The sequence below is a fragment of the Mobula birostris genome, chromosome 21 (assembly GCF_030028105.1).
Source record: "Mobula birostris isolate sMobBir1 chromosome 21, sMobBir1.hap1, whole genome shotgun sequence".
NCBI classification, from domain to species: Eukaryota; Metazoa; Chordata; class Chondrichthyes; order Myliobatiformes; family Myliobatidae; genus Mobula; species Mobula birostris.
The window spans coordinates 58,487,309-58,509,052 of NC_092390.1; the positions used below are offsets into that span (position 1 = coordinate 58,487,309).

The 21,744-nt window shown below is 41.8% G+C and overlaps 1 protein-coding gene across 1 annotated transcript in view; it reads left to right on the plus strand.

Annotated features, from left to right (window-relative positions):
• LOC140185869 (hyaluronan-binding protein 2-like) overlaps positions 1-21,744 on the plus strand; it is a 71,370-nt gene that overhangs the window by 30,412 nt on the left and 19,214 nt on the right. Inside the window, exons 7-9 of the mRNA XM_072239665.1 lie at positions 4,885-5,001; positions 6,175-6,346; positions 19,484-19,578. Coding sequence (XP_072095766.1) covers positions 4,885-5,001; positions 6,175-6,346; positions 19,484-19,578 — 384 coding nt within the window. The remainder of the gene's footprint in view (positions 1-4,884; positions 5,002-6,174; positions 6,347-19,483; positions 19,579-21,744) is intronic.

Sequence of the window (21,744 nt, forward strand, 5' to 3'; positions counted from 1 at the left end):
TCACAACATTTCAATCTTCATTGGATGCAAGGGAGAAGCTGGAGGACATTTTAGTTTAGAATGTCCAAAGTTGTTCAAGATAAAGGAAAACCGATAAACTACTAGTTTAATATCAGTAGTGAGGAATTTATTGGAAGCCATTATCAGAGACAAAATTAACTGTCAGTTGTAAAGGAATGGTTTCATCAGGGAGAGCTACAAACCTGGATTGTCATGCTGACTAACAAGTTTTGTTTATTTATTGAGGTACAGCACAGAATAGGCCTTGCTGCCAAGTAGTCCCCAATTTAACCCTGGCCTAGTCGTGGGACAATTTACAGTGACCAATTAACCTACCAGCTGGTATGTCTTTGAACTGTAAGAGGAAACACTAAGAGGAGCACCCAGAGAAAACCCACACGGTCACGGGGAGAACATACAAACTCCTTACAGGCAGAGGCAGGAACTGAACCTGGGTCACTGATGCTGTAAAGTATTTTGCTAAACCACTACACTACCATGGTGTCTGGCTAACAATTAAATTGTTTGATAAAATTCAGATGGCATTGAAAACTGTAACAGTTGGGGGGGAGGGGAAGTGATTAAAAATGTGCACTGTCTTGGAATGGAGGAGAAAGTGGCGTACGGATGCACTAGAGAAAACCTTTGTCCTTCGTTACCACCAATAACCTTGAGCCGAACTATATCCACTTTTACTCTATTGACCTGGAGTTAAATTTGAAAAAGTACGTACGATCAGCCCAGTGCTCTTCCAGCCATTTAGAAGCAGTGACCAAGGATTAGCTTTTCATTCAAAATCTACTTAATAAACAAAAGATGGCGATGGGAGAGTTCCTTTCTGACAGGGAGGCATTTGACCGAAGTCAGAAGGATTGCTTTTCCACCCAGCACTCTTTTCAGTTTTTATAAATGGCCTGGACCAACTGGAAGGAGCAGTCAGTATAGAGTTGCAAATGATGCAACTCTTGGGGAAAAAATAGTTGTTAACAGGCTCTAGGATGGTATAGATAGAATGAAATGAGCAAGGCAGCAACTGATTTCAGTCTAGTGGAATATGAAGTGATCCACTTTGGGAGGATAAGCATAGGACAGACATTGGAGTATTGCGTGCAGTTTTGGTCACCTACCTACAGGAAAGATGTAAATAAGATTGAAAGAGTACAGAGAAAATTTACGAGGATGTTGCTGGGTCTAGAAGACCTGAGATATAAGGAAGGATTGAATAGGTTAGGACTTTATTCCTATAAACTGAAAATTTGCATAAAATATTTATAAGGATGTTGGCTAGACTTGAAGGACTAAGTTATAGGGAAAGGTTAGACAGGTGAGGACTTCATAGGAGACTGAAAGGTGACCATATAGAGGACATAAAATCATGAGGGCCATAAGCAGGACAAATACCAACAGTATTCTATTCTCCATGAGCTGGGGACTCAAGAACTCGAGGCAGAGGCTTAAGGTGAGGGGGGTACATCTTCAAGGAGTGGTACCTCAGAAAGGCAGTGTCCATTATTAAGAACCCCATCATCTAGGGCGTGGCCTGTTCTCATTGTTACCATCAGAAAGGAGGTACAGAAGACTGAAGGCATAAACTCAGTGATTCAGGAACAACTTTTTCCCCTCTGCCATACAATTCCTAAATGGACATTGAACCCATGAACACTACCTTACTTTTTTAAAAAATGTATCATCTCTGTCTTTGCACTATTTTTAATTTATTCAGTATACATATATATACCTACTCTAATTGATTTCGTTATTTCTTCTCTTTCTAAATTATCATGTATTGCATTGAACTGCTGCTGCTAAGTTAACAAATTTCACGACACATGCCGGTGATAATAAATCTGATTCTGATGTGTTTCCAACCTGGTGTGCACAGACCCCTGGGTTAACAGTAGGGGTCCATGGCATAGAAAAGGTTGCCAACCCTTGCAATAAAGGGCAGGAGGTGAAATATGTACATGAGACGAGAGATCCTTATATTTTTATATGCAAGTTTGTGAAGAAGGCAGATAAAGCTGATAAACATATTAAGTGGATTATTTCAGTGTATATATAACGAATGGACTTAAAGGCAAAACTAGAAGTTTATAAATTATTGAAAAGAATTGAGCACACCTGATTTCAACTTAAGCAAGCAGTGTAGGATGGCCAAGATGTATGTACATATGTATGAGGTACTTCAGTCATCAGAAACTGAAAATGCTAGAACTGTTTATGTTGGTACCAGAAGACAAAAATGTGATCTAATAGAGTCTTGGGTTGATGGCAGACTTTAGCAAAGTGAGTAGAATAAAAATTGATTGCCTTCACCAATGGGTCAGTACTGGAGATCATAGATCTATTGGCAAAAGAGATCGAGGAAGATGAGGAGACGCTGAGATCGGGAATGTTCCACTGGAAAAAAAATGGAGGATGGGTGTTCCATAAATAATATTAAAAGGGATTTAAACAGTTTTTGAAGTGAGAAATTTCTAAGGTTAAATATAAAAAGCAGCATTGTGGAACTAATGTATACCAAAGTGATGAGAAAAATACCCTCCTAGTATGCTGCAGATGTTTCTGTGATGACTTAAAACCCTTGATAGAAAGAATGCCTGTCCGTCCCCTAACAGGATGCCTGCTGATGATGTTTAGTCTATTCCTAATAACAGGATCTCATGTTTAAATACAGAAAAAAATTAGGTGTTTCCCTTTCATGACATCCATGGGTTTGATTTAACTTTTTCTTTTTATTGATGTGAAACTTTTTGAAAGATGGTTTTAGTAAACTAGAACCTTCAATGCATTTCCGGAACAATATTTTGTCTTTCAGCTGAGCATTTGTCTGCCATATGGCCTGAGTAGCAAGTTGTGCAAATGAAAGTTTTAGCAGCCTCCTTGATATTCCTGTCTCTGTCACCTGTCCATCTTCTATTTTAACAATGGCTAACTTCCTTACATTTTAATATATCTTACTAATGGCTAACTCCCTACATGCTTCTTCCTTGTTCCCTTTTTTGGTATGAGATGCTTTCAATCTCTCACTTCAGTTTGTGGATTGAATTAGTTGATCTTCTCACATACTCTCACGTCTTTTGAGGAATTTTTAAATACCTCTCCATATAGAATTATAGGGTCATAGAGTCATACAGCAAGAAAACAGATCCTTGGGCTCAGCTGATCCCTGGCGACCAAAATGCTCATCCAGCCTAGTCCCATTTGCCCGCATTTGTCCATAACCTCCTAAACCTTTCCTATATATGTATCTGTCCAAATACCCTTTAAAAGTTGCTATTGTACTTGCCTTAATCACTTCCTCTGGCAGCTCATTCCATACACATATCAGTATAGACAAGCTTTCCTTCAAGTTCCTATTGAACCTTTCCCCTCTCACCTTAAGCCTCTGCCTTTGAGTTCTGGAGTCTCCAACCCAGGGGAAAAAAAACCTGTTGGTATTTATCCTACTAATGGCCCTCATGTCCTCTATATGATCAACTTTCAGTCTCCTACACTCTAAGGAATAAAGTCCTCATCTGTCTAACCTTTCCCTATAACTCAGTCCTTCAGGTCCAGCCAACATCCTTATAAGTATTTTCTGCACACTTTCCAGTTTATAACATCTTTCCTGCGGCAGGGTGACCGAACCAGAAACAATACTACATGTGCAGACTCGCCAATATCTTGTACAACTGCACCATGACCTCGCATCTTTTACACTCAGTGCTCTGACTGATGAAGGCTAACAAGCCAAAAGCCTTCTTCACCCATTTGATGGTATTGGTTTCCAGTCCACAAAGCTCTAAACTCAAAAGATTTTAAGCCCTATCTGATACAGATATCTACAGGTATCCTCACAATACCTACTTACTTACTGGTGTTTAGGCAGCAATGAAGGTCTTCCATCTCTGCTGGTGCTCAGGGCTTCCTTCATCATGCCAGTAGTGTCCACTCAGTTTTCACTACCGTCAGCCATGCAAGTCCCAGGTGGAGACCCAGGAAAACCATCACACTCAGATGTCAAAGGATTCCAAATTGCTGTTTCTGTAACAGGTTTTGTTTGACTAGATGCCCCGAACTGAACCCCTGAACCTGGAGAACCAGTGGGCCCCTCTTCATCTCCCTCTATCCTTTGAACTGTTTGGCATGGGTGACCCAACCTAAAACCTAAGCACAAGGCCCTGACTCCAGCCAACATAGCTCTCCGGGTCACTGAGGCGCACAAGCCTCCAAACCATGACAAGGTTGTGGTCCTCTTGGAGGTATCCTCAGAGTAGGGAGGTTATACTGTATCCATCTGCTCTTAAGGACTAGTTCTGAATTTCATGCAATCTAACCTTCCAGCAGCCAAGCATATGCAACTATATCAAATGATTTACTGAAATACATTTAAGGCATGTCTACCACCCAGTCCTCATCAATGTTCCTGGTCACATGATTCAAAATCCAGTTCATAAAACAAGATCTCCGCATAAAAGCCATGCTGACAATTCCTAATTAACCCCAGTCTTTCCAGATGCATGAATATCTCTCATCCCTCAGAATCTTTAATATAAATCAGCTTTTCTTGTCAATGGTGATTAATCAACAGTCTATTGAAATCTATTTGGTTCATTAATATGTCTCCTCCCAGGTCTTGATGATGTACACCTGTTATCAATGCTTCTCTTCACAGGTGCTGATGGACTTGCTGCAAGTTTCTAGCTTTATCTTTTTTAAAAATCAGTCCTGCTTTAGACCAGGTCAGGTCAGGTCAGGTCAGCCATGATCTCACTGAATGGTGGAGCAGGCTCGACCGCCAGGTGGCCTACTCTGGCTCCTATTTCTTATGTTCTAATGCTGCTTCCCTCATAATCTTTCTCTTTTCTCAAATGATTATTTTTAACAATTTTGTCTTGCCAGCAACTGCACCATGTAACCCTAATCCCTGTAAAAATGGAGCTACATGCAAAGTTGGGAAGAAAAAATCCTTCTCTTGTCACTGTGCCGGATCATTCAGAGGAGAGCTATGTGAAATCGGTAAAATTACTAATCATACTAGTTGGGGCTGATGTCTCTAATCTAAACACATTCACCTCGATAACATTGTTTGCTTTAATAGTTCCTGTTATCCAGATGGGATCCTTGCAAATATGTCCTGGATTTAATCCTGGCAGATTCATTGGGGTGTCTACAGCCTTTTCCTATTGCTGACCCTGACTCCATTAAATGGCAAGATCTATAATTTGGAGTAGAATTTTCAGGGATAGCTTGTTCCTCTCTGCCATCAGATTTCCGAATGGAAAATGAACGATCCCACGCACACTACCACATTATATTTTTTTCTCTTTATTTAAGACTACTTATTATTTATTTAGAGAGAGAGAGAGCATTGTAACATACATATATACTGTATATGTATGTGAGGAGGAATTATCCTTTTATTTACCTACTGTTAAGTATTCTGAAGTGACACACCATTTAAACATGGACGCACATCCTGGATGTTTGGATGATGAAAAATAAAATAACCTTTGTGAGTGCTGCTGTCCTGAAAAGGCTCCAAAGTCCAATATGCTCAGCCCTGCTGACTTGATTTCACCAGTTAGCCTGGATCCATTAACCTAGACCTTCACACCGGGAATGTAAAAAACACTGCCACTGCTTCATCAGAACACTAAAACCTGGTGAAGCAACTAGAAAGCAAATATTTATTGAGCTCTTCAAATATCAGTTGTTTCAGTGGAGGATATCGCATTCACAAGAAACGTCCATGGATTTGATTTAATCCATGAGCCTGCATTAAAATAAGATTTAAAGGACCATGTTATGTTCTTATCCATTGATATTGAAGGAATAATGTTTAAACATAAATCATTTCAAAGTTTCCAAAGATATTTTGAATTTATTATTTATTCTGAGCAGAGAGTTGGTAATAAACTAGTGAGTTACATACATGAAACTTGCTCTCTGTATTTACAGAAATAGCCATCAACGTATCAATCAGGTTTATTGGAACATGGTTAGACATGGAAAATTCCACACTGGCACTTGAATACAACTAATTCAAGCTCTTTCCTGTACCTTGTATCAGACATCTTATTACTCATGACATATTATATTACCTCCAAAATTATTTTCAAGACCCAAGATACTTAAACTTAGTGAAGTTCTTATTTATATTCTGTTCATTTGCGCTTCCTTTTTCTACAGCACCAAATGAATGCTACCAGGGTAATGGTGTGTCATACAGAGGTCGTGTGAAGCAAACTGAACAGGGGAGGAGGTGTCTGTACTGGAGCTCTAACCTGCTACTCAAAGAAGCCATTGGTACTCACATGCAAAGTCCCAGCAAATATGGCATTGGTGATCACAATTATTGCAGGTATAAAAGCTTTGGTGGACCTTCCATCAAGCTAAAGGATAACGGTCTGGATTTATCAGTTAAAACACAGCATTGCTCTCAGCTTTTGAACCCATAGTCAATCAGAACATTGATTTCTAAATCAAATACTAGATTTGGGGGAAAGTACAACATCTGACTGTAATGATGAGTTTGGCCGTGCTTTTTTAAATAACATTCAGGTGGAGGACATTATTTCAGATCTCCAAGTTGCCCACAAATGATTTTCCTATATTAAAATATTTGTGTGAGTAGAATGTATTATTATGTAGGTAACTTCCTCTGAAGAATAATGTCATCTTTATATGATTGGATTAGTTTTATTGCAAGCTAAATGATCAGAATTGAATGATGCAACACACACAAAATGCTGGTGGAACGCAGCAGGCCAGGCAGCATCCATAGGAAGAAACGCAGTCGACGTTTCAGGCCAAGTCACTTCGTCAGGACAGAATTGAATGATGTATCAGTTTTATTGCAAAATAATCATTTCCATTTCTGTCCTTGTTTCTTATGTACTTTTAGGCCAGGATTAGCTCAACATCAAATGGTAGATCAAGCTCAAGGGGATGATTGAGCTACGTCCACTCCTACCTCTCATGATCTTATGTTGTTAATGTATAATTATGTGGAGTTACAGGGACTATTTTTGCAAAATAAAATTAAATCCCATTTTTTTATCCACAAAGGACAGTAGCGGTTTCGAAAGCTGCTGCTTCTGAGAATATGTGTAAGAACAAGTAATGACCGAATAAGATACAATCTAATATCAGTGATCCCTTGAATATTTCAGCAACAAAGCACATTACACAAAAGATAACTATCACAAGTTGTTAATGGAATATGAAATACTGAAAGAAGCTCAGCTTTATGTTCAGAAAGTAAATTTATCCATGGTACTCTAAAAGGTTATATTTTGACTAGTTCCTGAAATTGAATTTTACAAAACGTATGCAGAATAAAGTCACAAACTGCATTTCTCTATGAATTGAATTGACTTTATTTCTTATATATGAAACGTATAAATAGATCAGGTGTTCCCAACCTGGGGTCCATGGACCCCTCAGTTAATGGTAGGGGTCCATGGCATAAAAACGTTTGGAATCCCTGAAATAGAGGGTTTAAGACACTGTTAGAGTGAGATTAATTACAAGTTAAATGAGAAAGTAATAGATATATCAGCTAATAGGCAAACCATAATATGTCATAGGTCCTTTGTTATACATTCTTCTTAATGATCATTTCAGGTAGAAGGATTCAAAATAGATTATAAAGTGGTATGCATCATGAGTGTTTGAAGAGAATAGAAACTCTATTTTTCCTCTGAGAACTTAGAGGAACATTGAGAGGGAGAAATACAGTGATGTGGATTATCCTGACAATTTCTGGCATTAACCATATAAGTGTCAAGAAATTCAAGGCACAAGCTTGCATAAATGCAGAGGGCTTGAACTTCTTGATGGACTTCACCAATGTCTTGCCATCTATGCTGTACTTCTGGTCTTTGCTTTGATTCCTCGTGGAGTATGGTAAAAGAACATAAACATTCAGGCAATCCCTAGGATTAATCAAAGCATGTATCCCTATATAACTCTGAAATTTGTAATCTTGAGAATCTGCTCAATAAACCCATACCAGGTTAAACCTGGAAAAGTAAGATCAACTCCATTTACTTCGAAGGAGAGAGACAGCTGGAGGAACTGAGTTAAGATTCAGATAGTAACCAGTTTTAATCAATCAGTTTTTTTGTTGTTAATGCTTTAAGTGTTTTTTTGTTTTAAAATTATTTTAAATGTCTTGATATTTTGAGATATATATATATTAATAGTTTGCTGAATTTTAAACATTTCTGATGCTGCTGCAGCACCTGATTATTTTCTGCTTTGACAGCTGATTGAGCCATGGGCTTGACTTAGCCACTTGTCAAGGACTTTTTAGTATTTCCTTGGGCAGGGAATATCCTTGTCTCCTATAATACTGAATATATTCGTGAAGGGCTAAATGCTCTGTAGGGTCTACTGATGAGGATAGTCATTAGTCTATTCTAATGGCTGTCTGGTACATTCTCAATCTTCTTTAAGTGTTCTTCAAAGTTCAAAGTCCATTTATTATCAAAGTATGTACATGAAATGAAAGAGAAGGTTGATAGCTTGGGCTGGCTGTTTGTTTGAAGGGTTGTTTGTCGAGCCTGGAGATTAAGTTGCAAACGTTTCTCAGAGACAACACAATTGCACTCTGATGATGCCACGTCAACTGGTGATGAAATGATTGTGACCTAACCTCCAGGATCTCTAAAAGTACATCCATGTTTTGTGAGCTGCCTGTAATACCTTACTTATGTATCACCAGTGCCATTTTGTTTACTCCCATAATCCCAGGGACCCACTACCCTCATATTTTCACATAAGGTCTTCACACTTAGCCATCAAATATAAAGAAACCCATAGAATTCAATAACACATAATGTGGTCTTCTGAATCTATCCCAACTTCTGAAGAATCTATAAGTCTGATTTCCCAATAGCTTTGCAAATTATAACCGCTCGTACAAACATTGATTAATTCTCTTTCCACCGCTCCTAAGGTTTGTATGATGATTCATAATTATTTCATAGCTGTTGATAAATGCATTTTTGTAGTTAAGATAGCACAGCATAGTTTGCTGAATTTTTAGTGAGCCCTAATGCATATTACTGCAGTTCAGAGTAAAAGCCCACAGATGTAGTGACCCGGGTTTTGTCCTGACCTCTGGTTCAGTCCGTGTGGCGTGTCTAGTTCTCCCTGTGACCACAGCATCTGAAGTGTAGATCTGAGACTACGGAAGGAAGACGGAGTAGCACCACAAAGTGGCTGTGAAGGCCAAGTCATTCATCATCAGTATTGTGTGCTGTGCCATACGACGTGGGTGATCATGGTCTTGACCATGACTATTCTTGGCAATTTTTTCTACAGAAGCGTTTTGCCATCGCCTTCTTCTGAGCAGTGTCTTTACAAGATGGGTGGCCCCAGCCATTATCAACATTATTTAGACAATGTCTGCCTGGCATCAGTGGTCGCATAACCAGGACTTGTGATATGGACCAGCTGCTGATATGACTATCCACCATCTGCTCCCATGGCTTCACGTGACTCTGATCGGGAGAGCTAAGCAGGTGCTACACCTTGCCCAAGGGTGACCTGCAAGCTAGTGGTAAAAGGAGCATTTCACACCTCCTTTGGCAGAGACATATCTTCACCCTGGGTATATTTAAAGCAGAGATTGATAGGTCCTTGATTATTAGTGGTGTCAAAGGTTAGGTGAGAAGGTAGGAAAGTAGGATTGGAAGTGCTAGTTGAGAATGGGGTTGGAGATGTCACAGCAACAGTAGCATAGCAGTTAGCACGACACTATCACAGCTCAGGCCACCAGAATTCAGAGTCCAATTTCAGTGCCGTCTCTAGGTTTGTATGTTCTCTCTGCGGATGTGTGAGTTTCCTCTGGGTGCTCCAGTTGCCTCCTACAGTCCAATGACGTACCAATTAGTAGGTCACTTGGTCATTGGAGAATGATGGTGCATGGGATGTTGTCCTGGTCCAGCTTGTTCTTCCACTGAGTAAACACTAGAGGCCAGCACCAAGCGAACACTGAAGGGTGACATTGATTGATGGGAGGTGGGGGCCAACCCCCAACCCTGCACAGACTCCAGCACCCTCCCACACTGCCTCAACATCTCCTCCTGGGGAGCTGCAGCAGGTGACCCCTGGGGCATGAGAGATTAGTCCTCACCACAAGTAAGACAACGCAGCTCCTCCACCATTGGTCATGCCAACAAAACAGTGAACTGGACTTGCAGTACTCTACATTATTAATATCGAGCCAAGTCTTGTGATCAGAAAAAAAAGTCCAAGATAATCGCTTGCACCTTTTGTTGGACTGAGCAGCACCTTGGCACAACAGTATGCAGCAAGTCCAAGAAACACCACAACAATGGTACTCAGCAAGTCCAACTCCATTGCTATCAAGCCTCACCAATGGGGTAAACTTGCAGTGCTTGATGTTCTTCATAACCAGCAGTGTTTGGCAATCATAAAGAAGGCACAAAAGGTGAACAATTACACCTTTGGTTGGACCTGGAGTGGCTGCTATGTCCTTGGCCAATTGTTCCACAGATTACCTTCTTCTGGGCAGTATCTTTACAACACTGGTGACCCCAGTCATTATCAATACTCTTCATAGATTGTCTGCCTGACATCAGTGGTCACATAACCAGGACTTGGAATATGCATGAGCTGTTCATACAACCATCCACCACCTGCTCCCGTGGCTTCACCTTGGGGACTAAGCAGGTGCTACAACTTGCCCAAGGGTGACCAGAAGGCTAGAGGAAGGAAGAGCACCTTACAGCTCCTTTTGTAGAGATGTAGCTCCACTCCACCACCCCAATGGATACAACTTTGCTTTTAAAATCAAAGTGGTTTTCATAAGAACAAAAAAAATTGACTAGCTTTGAACATAGAACATAGAATAGTACAGCACAGTACAGGTCCTTCAGCCCACAATGTTGTGCCGACTCTCAAACCCTGCCTCCCATATAACCCACCCCCACCTTAAATTCCTCCATATACCTGGCTAGTAGTCTCTTAAACTTCACTAGTGTATCTGCCTCCACCACTGACTCAGGCAGTGCATTTCACGCACCAACCACCCTCTGAGTGAAAAACCTTCCTCTAATATCCGCCTTGAACTTCCCACCCTTTACCTTAAAGCCATGTCCTCTTGTATTGAGCAGTGGTGCCCTGGGGAAGAGGCGCTGGCTATCCACTCTATCTATTCCTCTTATTATCTTGTACACCTCTATCATGTCTCCTCTCATCCTCCTTCTCTCCAAAGAGTAAAGCCCTAGCTCGGGCTTGGTTGAAACTTGGTTGAAACAGGCTGCAGCCATTTGAAGAGAAAGCTAAGGCTATCATCGGAATCAGAAACCCAAAAATGTTTTAGAGCTCCACTCATTTCTATGAATAATCCAATTAGGTTTCTACTGCACAATGCCAGTACGTTGACATTGTCTCCACTAGTTATTTAAGAAAGGTGAGCCTTGATGATGTGATCAACAGCGAGACAAAGTGCATGATTTACGTAAAAACAGTGGTGGTATGAAATTTATTGCTTATAAATCAAGCTCACTGAATAAAAGTGGTAAAAAGTACAGTGGATTCCAGTTAACTGGGCCATCAGTTAATCGGGACAGCCCCTCATTTGGGACAAACTATTAAAGAACAAAATCTATTTGAGAAAATAGCCTGGATTACCTTTGTTTATTTGGGACACTATGCTGATTAATTGCGACAGGAGACTGTTGTCAAACAGCGTCTAACTAGTGTCAATTGAGTGCGCTTGCGTGGCAGTTAGACACTACATGGTGCTTAGAATTAGCAGTTTGTAAGTAGCATCGGAAGGGTGTATTTGTCTTCAAAAAACAGTGACTTTTGTCACTGACAGTTGGCAAGAAATAAGCAGTAAGACAATTCAGAATTGTTTTGTTCACTGCAATTTCAAACATTCAGGCTTGGAAATGCCAGAAATGGTAGGGAGTGAAAATGAAATGATTTCACTACTTCAACAAGATAGAAACTAGAAGGAATGTGAAGGTATCGACAATCACCCTGGAGGCTACTTTTGGACCCACCAGACACTCAGTCCCCACCTGTGGCACCATGTAGCTGTTTGCATGCAACAGCGGCCATTCCCCCGTACACCGCTTCAACAGGTACGCTAAACCAGGTAAGGATAGCCAGCAGGTCTGATACCTCATACCCCAGTGAGATAGGGACATGCCTGTCCTACCTTACGAAGTCAGCCCCAGTGGACTGGGCAAATGAGATCTACCGTGAGGTTCAACGGCCAGAAAGGCTGTTCTTCAATGCTCCATGGAGAGCAAAGGGCATGACAAAGCACAGAAATGTCATTATTATCCACTACTACCAAGGAAGATCAGTTGTGATGACTACTTGTACTACTGGTCCCAAACGTCTGAGGTCAAGGGAGTGTAACAACCCCTGAGCAACAGCTCTTCTCACTTTAAAAACTATCCCACTCATTGTCACATATGACAGACAACCTCCTGTAGTATTGGTAGTGTTCTCATTTCTTCTATATTTTACTTAAATACATAATTTGTTACTCAAATAAATTGTAGTTTGTCTTTTTTGTTGAGGCCCTAGTTTGTTGGTGTCGACAATTCCCAACTGCCTACACATGATATGCAAGCCAGGGCAGTAAGATGTGGAGAGCAAGCTGCAGCCCGTGGAACAGGATGAATCCAAAGGAACAGCAGAGACCGATACGGTTTGGCACCAGCAGCATCAGAGGAGTTGCCAGTCGATGTTGAACTCAATGTAGGACTGCCTTGGGGATTGAAGCTCCAGATTTTTCCTCAGAGTTTATTCCTAGACCCTTCCCCACGAGTGGGTATAGCCACAAAGCAGTGGAGTTTTGAGATCAAGGTTTTCCTTCTCCTAGATGAGCTACCAACCTTGGGTGATGAGCCCCATCCACTTGAACCGACTGATTCTAAGGTGCCTGTAGCCTGTCTTTGCCCCTTCTCCTGTCAGTAGAAACAGTTCCACTGGGCTTAGTAACTAAGCCACATGTGAGGGTCAGGAGCTGGATTTGGTTGTCCCAGACTACTTGAGATGCGTGCCGTTGGGACCATTTAATGGGTAGTGGTAGTTTATCTCCTCTACATCCCCCAGCGATTATAAATTTAAGTAATCATATAAAAGGTCTGTTTTATACCTTTTTAACTATTTCCGTGAAACTTCAGCTAATTGGGGAAGCCACTTAATTAACCAAAATGTACTAGTCCTTGTGTGTCCCAATTAACCAGAAATCGCTGTATTGTTAGATAAAGAAAAAGGCATTAGTGATTATAATCAGAGATATCAGTTTATGGGGGGGGCATCAGTGGTTATATTCAGAAGTACAAACTTATGTCAAATTTGATGGGTCATACTAATTACTGACCATAAGTTCTGTTGGCCATTTTGGAGCTAAAGTCTGTTTTTCTCATGATGGTGCAAGTCAAGTCAAGTTTATTGATGGTATACACATATACCATCAAACAGGACAGTCCTCCGAGACGGGGTGTAAACATAATACTTCACATAACACGCACATAATACACAATAACTTAGGATAAAATCTACAGATGAATTACGCATAAATAAACAAAGTAAAGTATATAAATTAAATACTGTGAGGTACAAAACAGATTAATCATTGACAGGGAGTTCAGAAGCCTAATGGCCTGGAGGCAGAAACTGTTTCCCACCCTGACCGTTCTTGTCTTTATGCATCGTAGTCTCCTACCTGCTGGTTAAAGTCAAAGAGGATGCTGGATGGATGGGTGGGATCCTTGATAATACTAAGGGCTCTGCGTACACAGTTCTCCTGAGAAATGTCTGCGATGGATGGTAGGGAGTTCAAGTTTAAGTTTATTGTCATCTGGCTGTGCATATATACAACTAAACAAAACAATATTCCTCCAGACCATGGTCACCCACACATCATATATCACACACAGCACATAAAACAAAATATTATACTATATATAAGTTAATATGTAGTAAAGGGCAGCACAAGTAAACAGTAATCAGTTCACGTTCCAAGTAATGAGACCTCGGTGGTGGCACGATATTTATCAGTCTCACAGGCTGAGAGAAGATCCTAGTCTTGATGCTCCTGTACCTCCTTCCTGATGGTAGTGGGTCAAAGAGTTTGTGGGGTAGGTAATAGGGATCCTCAACAGTGCTTTTGGCTGCAACGCCCCCAGTAAATGTCACAAGTAGGGGGGAAAGGAGACCGCCGATGATCACTTCAATGGTTTTTACTCTCCTCTGTAGGGTCTTGCAGCTTCCGTACCAGACGATGATGCGCTCTCGATGGAGCTCCTGTAGAAAGTTGTTAGAATGGGAGTGATGAGCCATGAACATCTTCATTTCCTCAGAAAGTGTAGACGCTGCTTTGCCTTCTTGAGTCGTGAGGAAGTGGTGTGGGTCCGGATTAGGTTGTTTGTTATGGATGCAGTGTAGAGCATCATTTTATCTCAATTGACCATGACATCGAGTACAACCAATTGAAGATGATTTCCCTGGAACAGCACTGAAAACAGCAAGAGCTCCACAGGAACAGCCGATTTTGAAGAAAGTGTATGATTATGCACTGAGGATAGATAGTGCCAATATAGAAAGGGGTCATTAAGGTTTTTAGGATAGGTATGGTTCCTTAAGGTTATTATAGCTGGAGATGTGCTAGGGATAAGCACCTGATGGCTTGTGTCTCAAATAGCCACTGACAACTAAGTCCAGCTCCTGGCTTTTACAAGTGGTTTAGCTACTAAGCCTAGTGGAACCATTTCTACTGACAGCAGAAGAGGCAAAGGTGGGTACTGGCACCTTAAAACCAGTTGCTTCAGGCAGGTGGGGCTTGTCAGCTGTGGTTGGCAGCTCACCTAGGAGAAGGCAAACTCTGATCTCAAACTTCCATTGCCTTGTGGCTATACCCAATCATGGGGAAGGCTTTGGGAGTAAACCACGATGGAAAAATCCAGAGCTGGAGTCCCTATGGCAGTCCTACATTGAGTTCAAAGCTGATTGGCAACTCCTATGATGCCACTGGTGCCAAATTGTTTTGGTTCCTGCAGGTCCTTTGGACTCATTAGCTGTGTGGAGAGGCGTAGTCTGCTGCTGCTCTGCTAATGATTGTGCCATCAGATTAACTGGTCTCTCGATATAACAATACCTTACGGAAAGTTCCAGAGACACAGTTTGCTGAGGTCCTCACGTCTCGTCTATATTAGTAGGACAGTCTGTAAAGGACTGTCATAAGGTACCCCATGCAAGGCTTATCGTGAAAATAAGGAGGTATGGGATCCAAGGGGACATTGCTTTGTGGATCCAGAACTGGCTTGTCCACAGAAGGCAAGGAGTGGTTGTAGACGGGTCATATTCTGCATGGAGGCGGTGACCAATGGTGTGCATCAGGAATCTGTTCTGGGACCCTTACTCTTCATGATTTTTATAAATGACCTAGATGAGGAAGTGGAGGGATGGGTTAGTAAGTCTGTTGATGACACAAAGGTTGGAGGTGTTGTGGATATTGTCGAGGGCTGTCAGAGGTTACAGCGGGACATTGATAGGATGCAAAACTGGGCTGAGAAGTGACAGATGGAGTTCAACCCAGATAATTGTGAAGTGGTTCATTTTGGTAGGTCAAATATGATGGCAGAATATAATGTTAATGGTAAGACTCTTGGCAGCGTGGAGGATCAGAGGGATCTTGGGGTCCGAGTCCATAGGATGCTCGAAGCAGCTGCACAGGTTGACTCTGTGGTTAAGAAGGCATACGGTGCATTGGCCTTTATCAATCGTGGAATTGAATTTAGGAGCCGAGAGGTAATGTTGCAGCTATATAGGACCCTGGTCAGACCCCACTTGGAGTGCAGTGCTCATTTCTGGTCGCCTCACTACAGGAAGGATGTGGAAACCATAGAAAGGGTGCAGAGGAGATTTACAAGGATGTTGCCTGGATTGGGGAGCATGCCTTATGAGAATAGGTGGAGTGAACTCGACCTTTTCTCCTTGGAGCGACAAAGGATGAGGGGTGACCGGATAAAGGTGTATAAGATGATGAGAGGCATTGATCGTGTGGATAGTCAGAGGCTTTTTCCCAGGGCTGAAATAGTTGCCACAAGAGGACACAGGTTTAAGGTGCTGGGGAGTAGGTACAGAGGAGATGTCAGGGGTAAGTTTTTGACGCAGAGAGTGGTGAGTGCGTGGAATGGGCTGCTGGCAACGGTGGTGGAGGCGGATACAATAGGGTCTTTTAAGAGACTTCTGGACAGGTACATGGAGCTTAGAAAATTAGAGGGCTATGGGTAAGCCTAGTAATTTCTAAGGTAGGGACATGTTCGGCACAACTTTGTGGGCTAAAGGGTCTGTATTGTGCTGTAGGTTTTCTATGTTCCTATGTTTCTGGGACATTGTTAGAGATTAGGAACCCACTGAGGGAATAGACTGGAGTGTAGACCTTTCATATCTACTCTGAATCAGTAACATATCTGACCTCAGACCCTGATAACTGTCTGCTTTGATAACCTGAAGTCTACTATAAATCTTTAATATCCCACAATAGCTGACGGTGTATCTCTCTTCCTGCCATCACCACTCCTCACCTGTAACAATTCTTTCACAACTTCAATGACAAAGAGGGTCTGACTTTATTCTCAGAGACAATGATAGATACAAAATGAAGAACGCTTAGCATTTACTAGACTGTAAGCTAACTGGAGCAGACCAATGTGAGGTTGATGTAGAATGCTTTGGAATAATTAAGTCTAGTCTAGATCATAATTCCCAGAAGTAAATGATGAGCAAAAGAAGTAAATGCATGCTGGGACATTCGGTCAAGATGGTACCTGCGTACAACACTCCTTTGGTCAACATCTTCGGGATAGATCGTGAAACCATCTTTATCACTTTTTTTATGTCTTTTACATTTGTTTCTTGTCTTGAATGTGATTCTGGAATTGTTGGAGCTGGTGATTTGCCGTTTGGAGATTGTTCGGGTGCTTCAGTGCTCTGTAGTCTCCGAGAGGATTCTGGGAGACAGAGGCAGAGTGAGCGAACCTTGCGGTGAGATGGCTGAAGGATGGTGCACAAGCCGATGTTTGGCTTCATTTCGCCGATTAAAACGATGAGGATGATTGAAGCATCAAGGCGAGTGTGGAAGTTTGGAGATTGTTTGGGTGTTCCAGCGCTTTGCAGTCTTTAAGAGGATTCCAAGAGGCCGAGGCAGCGTGCACGAACCTCGTAGCTGGCAGGCTGCAGGATGGGCACAAGCTGATGTTTGGCTCCACTTCTCTGATTAAAGCTCCCATTGTTCGCCGATTAAAGCGACAAGGAAGATTGAAGCATCTAAGCAAGTGCAGAGGGGAGAGCATACTGCTGCACCCAGGAGTTTTCAGTATTGTTGGATGTGGACTTTGGACTATAAACTCTATTTTTCAGTCTTATAGTTTTTATATTCTATGTTTTTCTACCGATGTTCTCAGTGTTTTTGCACATGGGAGGGGGATTTGGTTAGGGTCTCTGTGCCTGATCTGTTTAGTTGTTTTTATTGGGTGGGAGGAGGGATTTGTGGGTGTCAATGTACCTGATCTACTTTCTTCATTTTTTGTGTGCGGTAGGAGAGATTTAGGGGGTTGATGTGCCTGATGCATGTGATTCATTTTTCTTGGGCATGAAGAGAGATTTGGGGGTCAATGTCCCTGATCAATTTTGTTTGGTTTTTTTGCAGGAAGAGGGATTTGGGGGTCGATGTGCCTGGTCTGTTTTTTTTTCGGTTTTTGTGCTGGAGGGGGGATTTAAGAGTTTGTTAAGGATCCAATCTGAACTCTGGGTCGAAGGGCCTCTGCTGGTAGCTCTGGATCACGACAGTCTTTAATTTCTGTTTTCTTTCACCTGGCCATGTGGGTTCTGGCCCAGCCCCTTTCCTTTTTGGACTTCCTCCAATTACCTGCTTGTCTCCTCATTTGCACCCAGCTGTTTCTAATTTTCACCCATTTGCCCTGTCCATTTAAACCCTGCCTTGACTAGCATTCTCTGCCAGTTTGTTCTAGTTCTGACCTGTGTTGTTCTAGCCTGTCATTGTGACTTCTGCCAACTGATTTTGCCTGATTCTGTGTTTTGGATTTTGCCTGTTCTTGGACCTGAATTTTGCCTGTGTGCTCTGGATTGTCTACCCTCGCCTGACTGCCTTTCCTGGTTCAGACCTCTGCCTGCCATTTCAGATTTGTGCCTGTGTTCTGTTTTTGAAAGACTGTTGCTTTCATGCTCCCTAATAAATCCAGGTAAAAAAGTATTCATTGGTCTGCACTCGAGTCCCACCAAAACCCAACAGGGTTGATGTGCTCATTCCATTTCTATTTTCTTTTCTTTCTTGGTTTCATGGTTACCCAGAGAATAGAAGAATTTCAGAGATAGATACTTTGATAATAAACAAACCTTTAAGCCTTTGAATGTGTGGGGGACCAACTAATTCTAAAGAGGTAGAACTAGACCAGCCTTGGGGAATGCCAGGAGCTCGCTGTTGCAAACAGATCAACTCAGTGCCAGACCTATCTTAGGAAGATGAATAGTGAGAACTTCCAGAGGAATTGGTTTTCCTAATTGTTTGCTGAAAATATTTTTAATAACCCAATCCCATATGTCAGACAAACAATGTGACATTTCAAAGGCAGAAGAATGACTGTGAGAAATGGTGGTGAGTTTGATTAGGGAGAGACCATAAGAATTCATCGAGTTTGCTCATCTATTTCATCATGGCTGATCCATTTCCCCCTCAATCTCCTACCTTTTCTCGTATCCCTTCATGCTCTGGCTAGTCAAGAACCTATCAACCTCTGCCTTAAATATACCCAATGACTTGGCCTCCACAGCCACCTGTGGCAATGAATGCTACAGATTCACCAGTCTCTGGATAAAGAAATTCCTCCACGTCTCCATCCTCTATTCTGAGGCTGTGTTCTTTGGTCTTAGACCCCTCCAGCATAAGAAACATCCTCTCCACATTCACCCAGGATAAATCCTTGGAAGTGCACCAAAGATAAAGGTGGAAAAACTACTGTTGGAGGTAATTCCTTGCCTATAATTTGGAATCAGGTGAGTAATGTCCCTTCCACAGGGATGGTAGGGAGAGGTAGTGGAGGAGGAGTAAACATATTGAACAGAAGCAGCTGTTGACTGCATCAAATTCAACTCGTGCAAATAAACTTTTAAGCCAGCTCGTGGTGTAGTGGCGTCCACATAGGACTTTGAGACAAGTGGTCCCGGGTTCAAATCTGATCAACTCCTTGCACACTTTCCATCCATGCTGCGTTGAGCTAGCAATTTGGTCTCATAAAAAACAGACAAAAATGTTAACGAAACAGCGTGAAAAATTGCTGCCCAATGCACCACAAGGTGTGGAAAGGAACAACAACAAATAAACTTTTAGAAATTCTTCACTGACATTTTCATTGAAATTACACATGTTACACACCTTAACAATAAAGGTTTACTTTTAACATCTTTTATCCTTTAGAAATCCCGATGGTGATGAAAAACCTTGGTGCTATTTTAAGGACAAGCATGACAAATTAAATTGGGCTCACTGTGACATATCTCAATGCACTGCAGGTATGTATTATTTCTCTTCATTTCATTTAGAACATTGAACAGTACAGCAAAGTACAGGCCTTTTGGCCCAAAATGTTGTGCAGACCTTTTAATGTACTTCAAAATCAATCTTACCCCACCTTGCCATTTAGCTCTCCATTTATCATTCATCCATGTGCCTATGAGTCTGTTACATGTCCCTAATGTCCCCATTCTTGCTTCCCTCTCACATCTTCTCTTCTTACCTGTCCATCACCTCCCTCCAGTGCTCTTCCTCATTCCCTTTCTTCTATGCTCTTCTGTCCTCTCCTATCAGCTTCCTCCTCCTCCAGCTCTTTATCTCTTCCACCAATTAACTTCCCAGCTCTTCACTTCACCCCTCCCCTCTCCTGGTTTCACCTATCACCTGCCAGCTTGTACTACTTTCTCCATTCCCCCAACTTCCTATTCTGACTTCTCTCCCTTCCTTTCCAGTCCTGATGAAGGGTCTTGGCCCGAAATATCGACCTTTTGCTCTTTTCCATAGGTACTGCCTGGCCTGTTGAATTCCTCCAGCATTTTGTTTGTGTTGCTCTGGGTTTCCAACATCTGAAGAATTTCTCATGCTTGTGTCCCTGATGTACCTGCCTCTACCATCTCCACTTCAACACATTTACCACTCTCTATAAACAACTGCCAGTCATTCTCCCCTAGACAATCCTTCAATCACCTTAAAATTATGCCCCCTAATATTAGCTATTACCGCACTTGGAAAAAGGTATGAATGTCCATTCTACCTGTGCCTCTTACCATGTTACACATCGCTACCAAGTCACCTCTCATCTATCTTCGCTCCAAAGAGAAGGCTAGCACACTGAACCTATCTTCATAAAATGTCCTCTCTAATCCAAGCAGTGCCTTGGTAATTCTGCTCTGCATCCTCTCTAAAGCTTTCACATCCTTCCTTCAGAACAATTAACCTGTTCCATTAATTATTTGATCCTGATTGGTATTAGCCACATACACAAAATGCTGAGTTTGGCAGGTCAGGCAACATCTATGGAAAAGAGTAAACAGTCGATGTTTCGGGCCGAGACCCTTCCTTGGGGAGAAGGGCCCTAAAGAAGGGTCTCAGCCAGAAACATTAACTGTTTATTCTTTTCCGTGTAAGCTGCCTGGCCTGCTGAGTTCTCCCTGCATTTTGTGTGTTTTGGATTTCCAGGATCTGCAGATTTTCTTCTGTTTCTTATTAGTATTGTCTTAATCAATAAACAGAAACATCCCCAATCAAAATAAATAATTAACACTTTGCTGATTAATTGCTAAAGATACACACAAGATGCTGGAGGAACTTAGCAGGTCAGGCAACATCTATAGAGAGGAATCAACACTTTGAGGTGAGATCCTTCATCAGAACCCTTCACCCAAATGAAGGATCTCAGCCCAAAATGTCAACAATTTATTCCTCTCCACAGATGTTGCCTGACTTGCTGAGTTTCACCAGCATTTTGTGGTGTGTCTGTTACTCTAGAGAATCTCTTATGCTAAAGATACTGTTCAGTGCTAACTGTTTCAATTTAAGAAATAAATTTGGACAGCATCTTTATAATTGATCTCAAACATTGGAGAATGATGTAACAGATCAGAGGGTTTTCTGTGTAAGAGGAAAATACAGCGAGAGGATTCGAGTACAGGAGCAGGGAGGTACTACTGCAGTTGTACAAGGCCTTGGTAAGACCACACCTGGAGTATTGTGTGCAGTTTTGGTCTCCTAATCTGAGGAAAGACTTGCCATAGAGGGAGTACAAAGAAGGTTCACCAGGTTGATTCCTGGGATGGCAGGACTTTCATATGAGGAAAGACTGGATCGACTAGGCTTATACTCGTTGGAATTTAGAAGATTGAGGGGGAATCTTATTGAAACGTATAAAATCCTAAAGGGATTGGACAGGCAAGATGCAGGAAGATTGTTCCCAATGTTGGGGAAGTCCAGAACGAGGGGTCACAGTTTGAGGATAAAGGGGAAGCCTTTTAGGACCGAGATGAGGAAAAACTTCTTCACACAGAGAGTGGTGAATCTGTGGAATTCTCTGCCACAGGAAACAGTTGAGGCCAGTTCATTGGCTATATTTAAGAGGGAGTTAGATATGGCCCTTGTGGCTAAAAGGATCAGGGGGTATGGAGAGAAGTCAGGTACAGGGTTCTGAG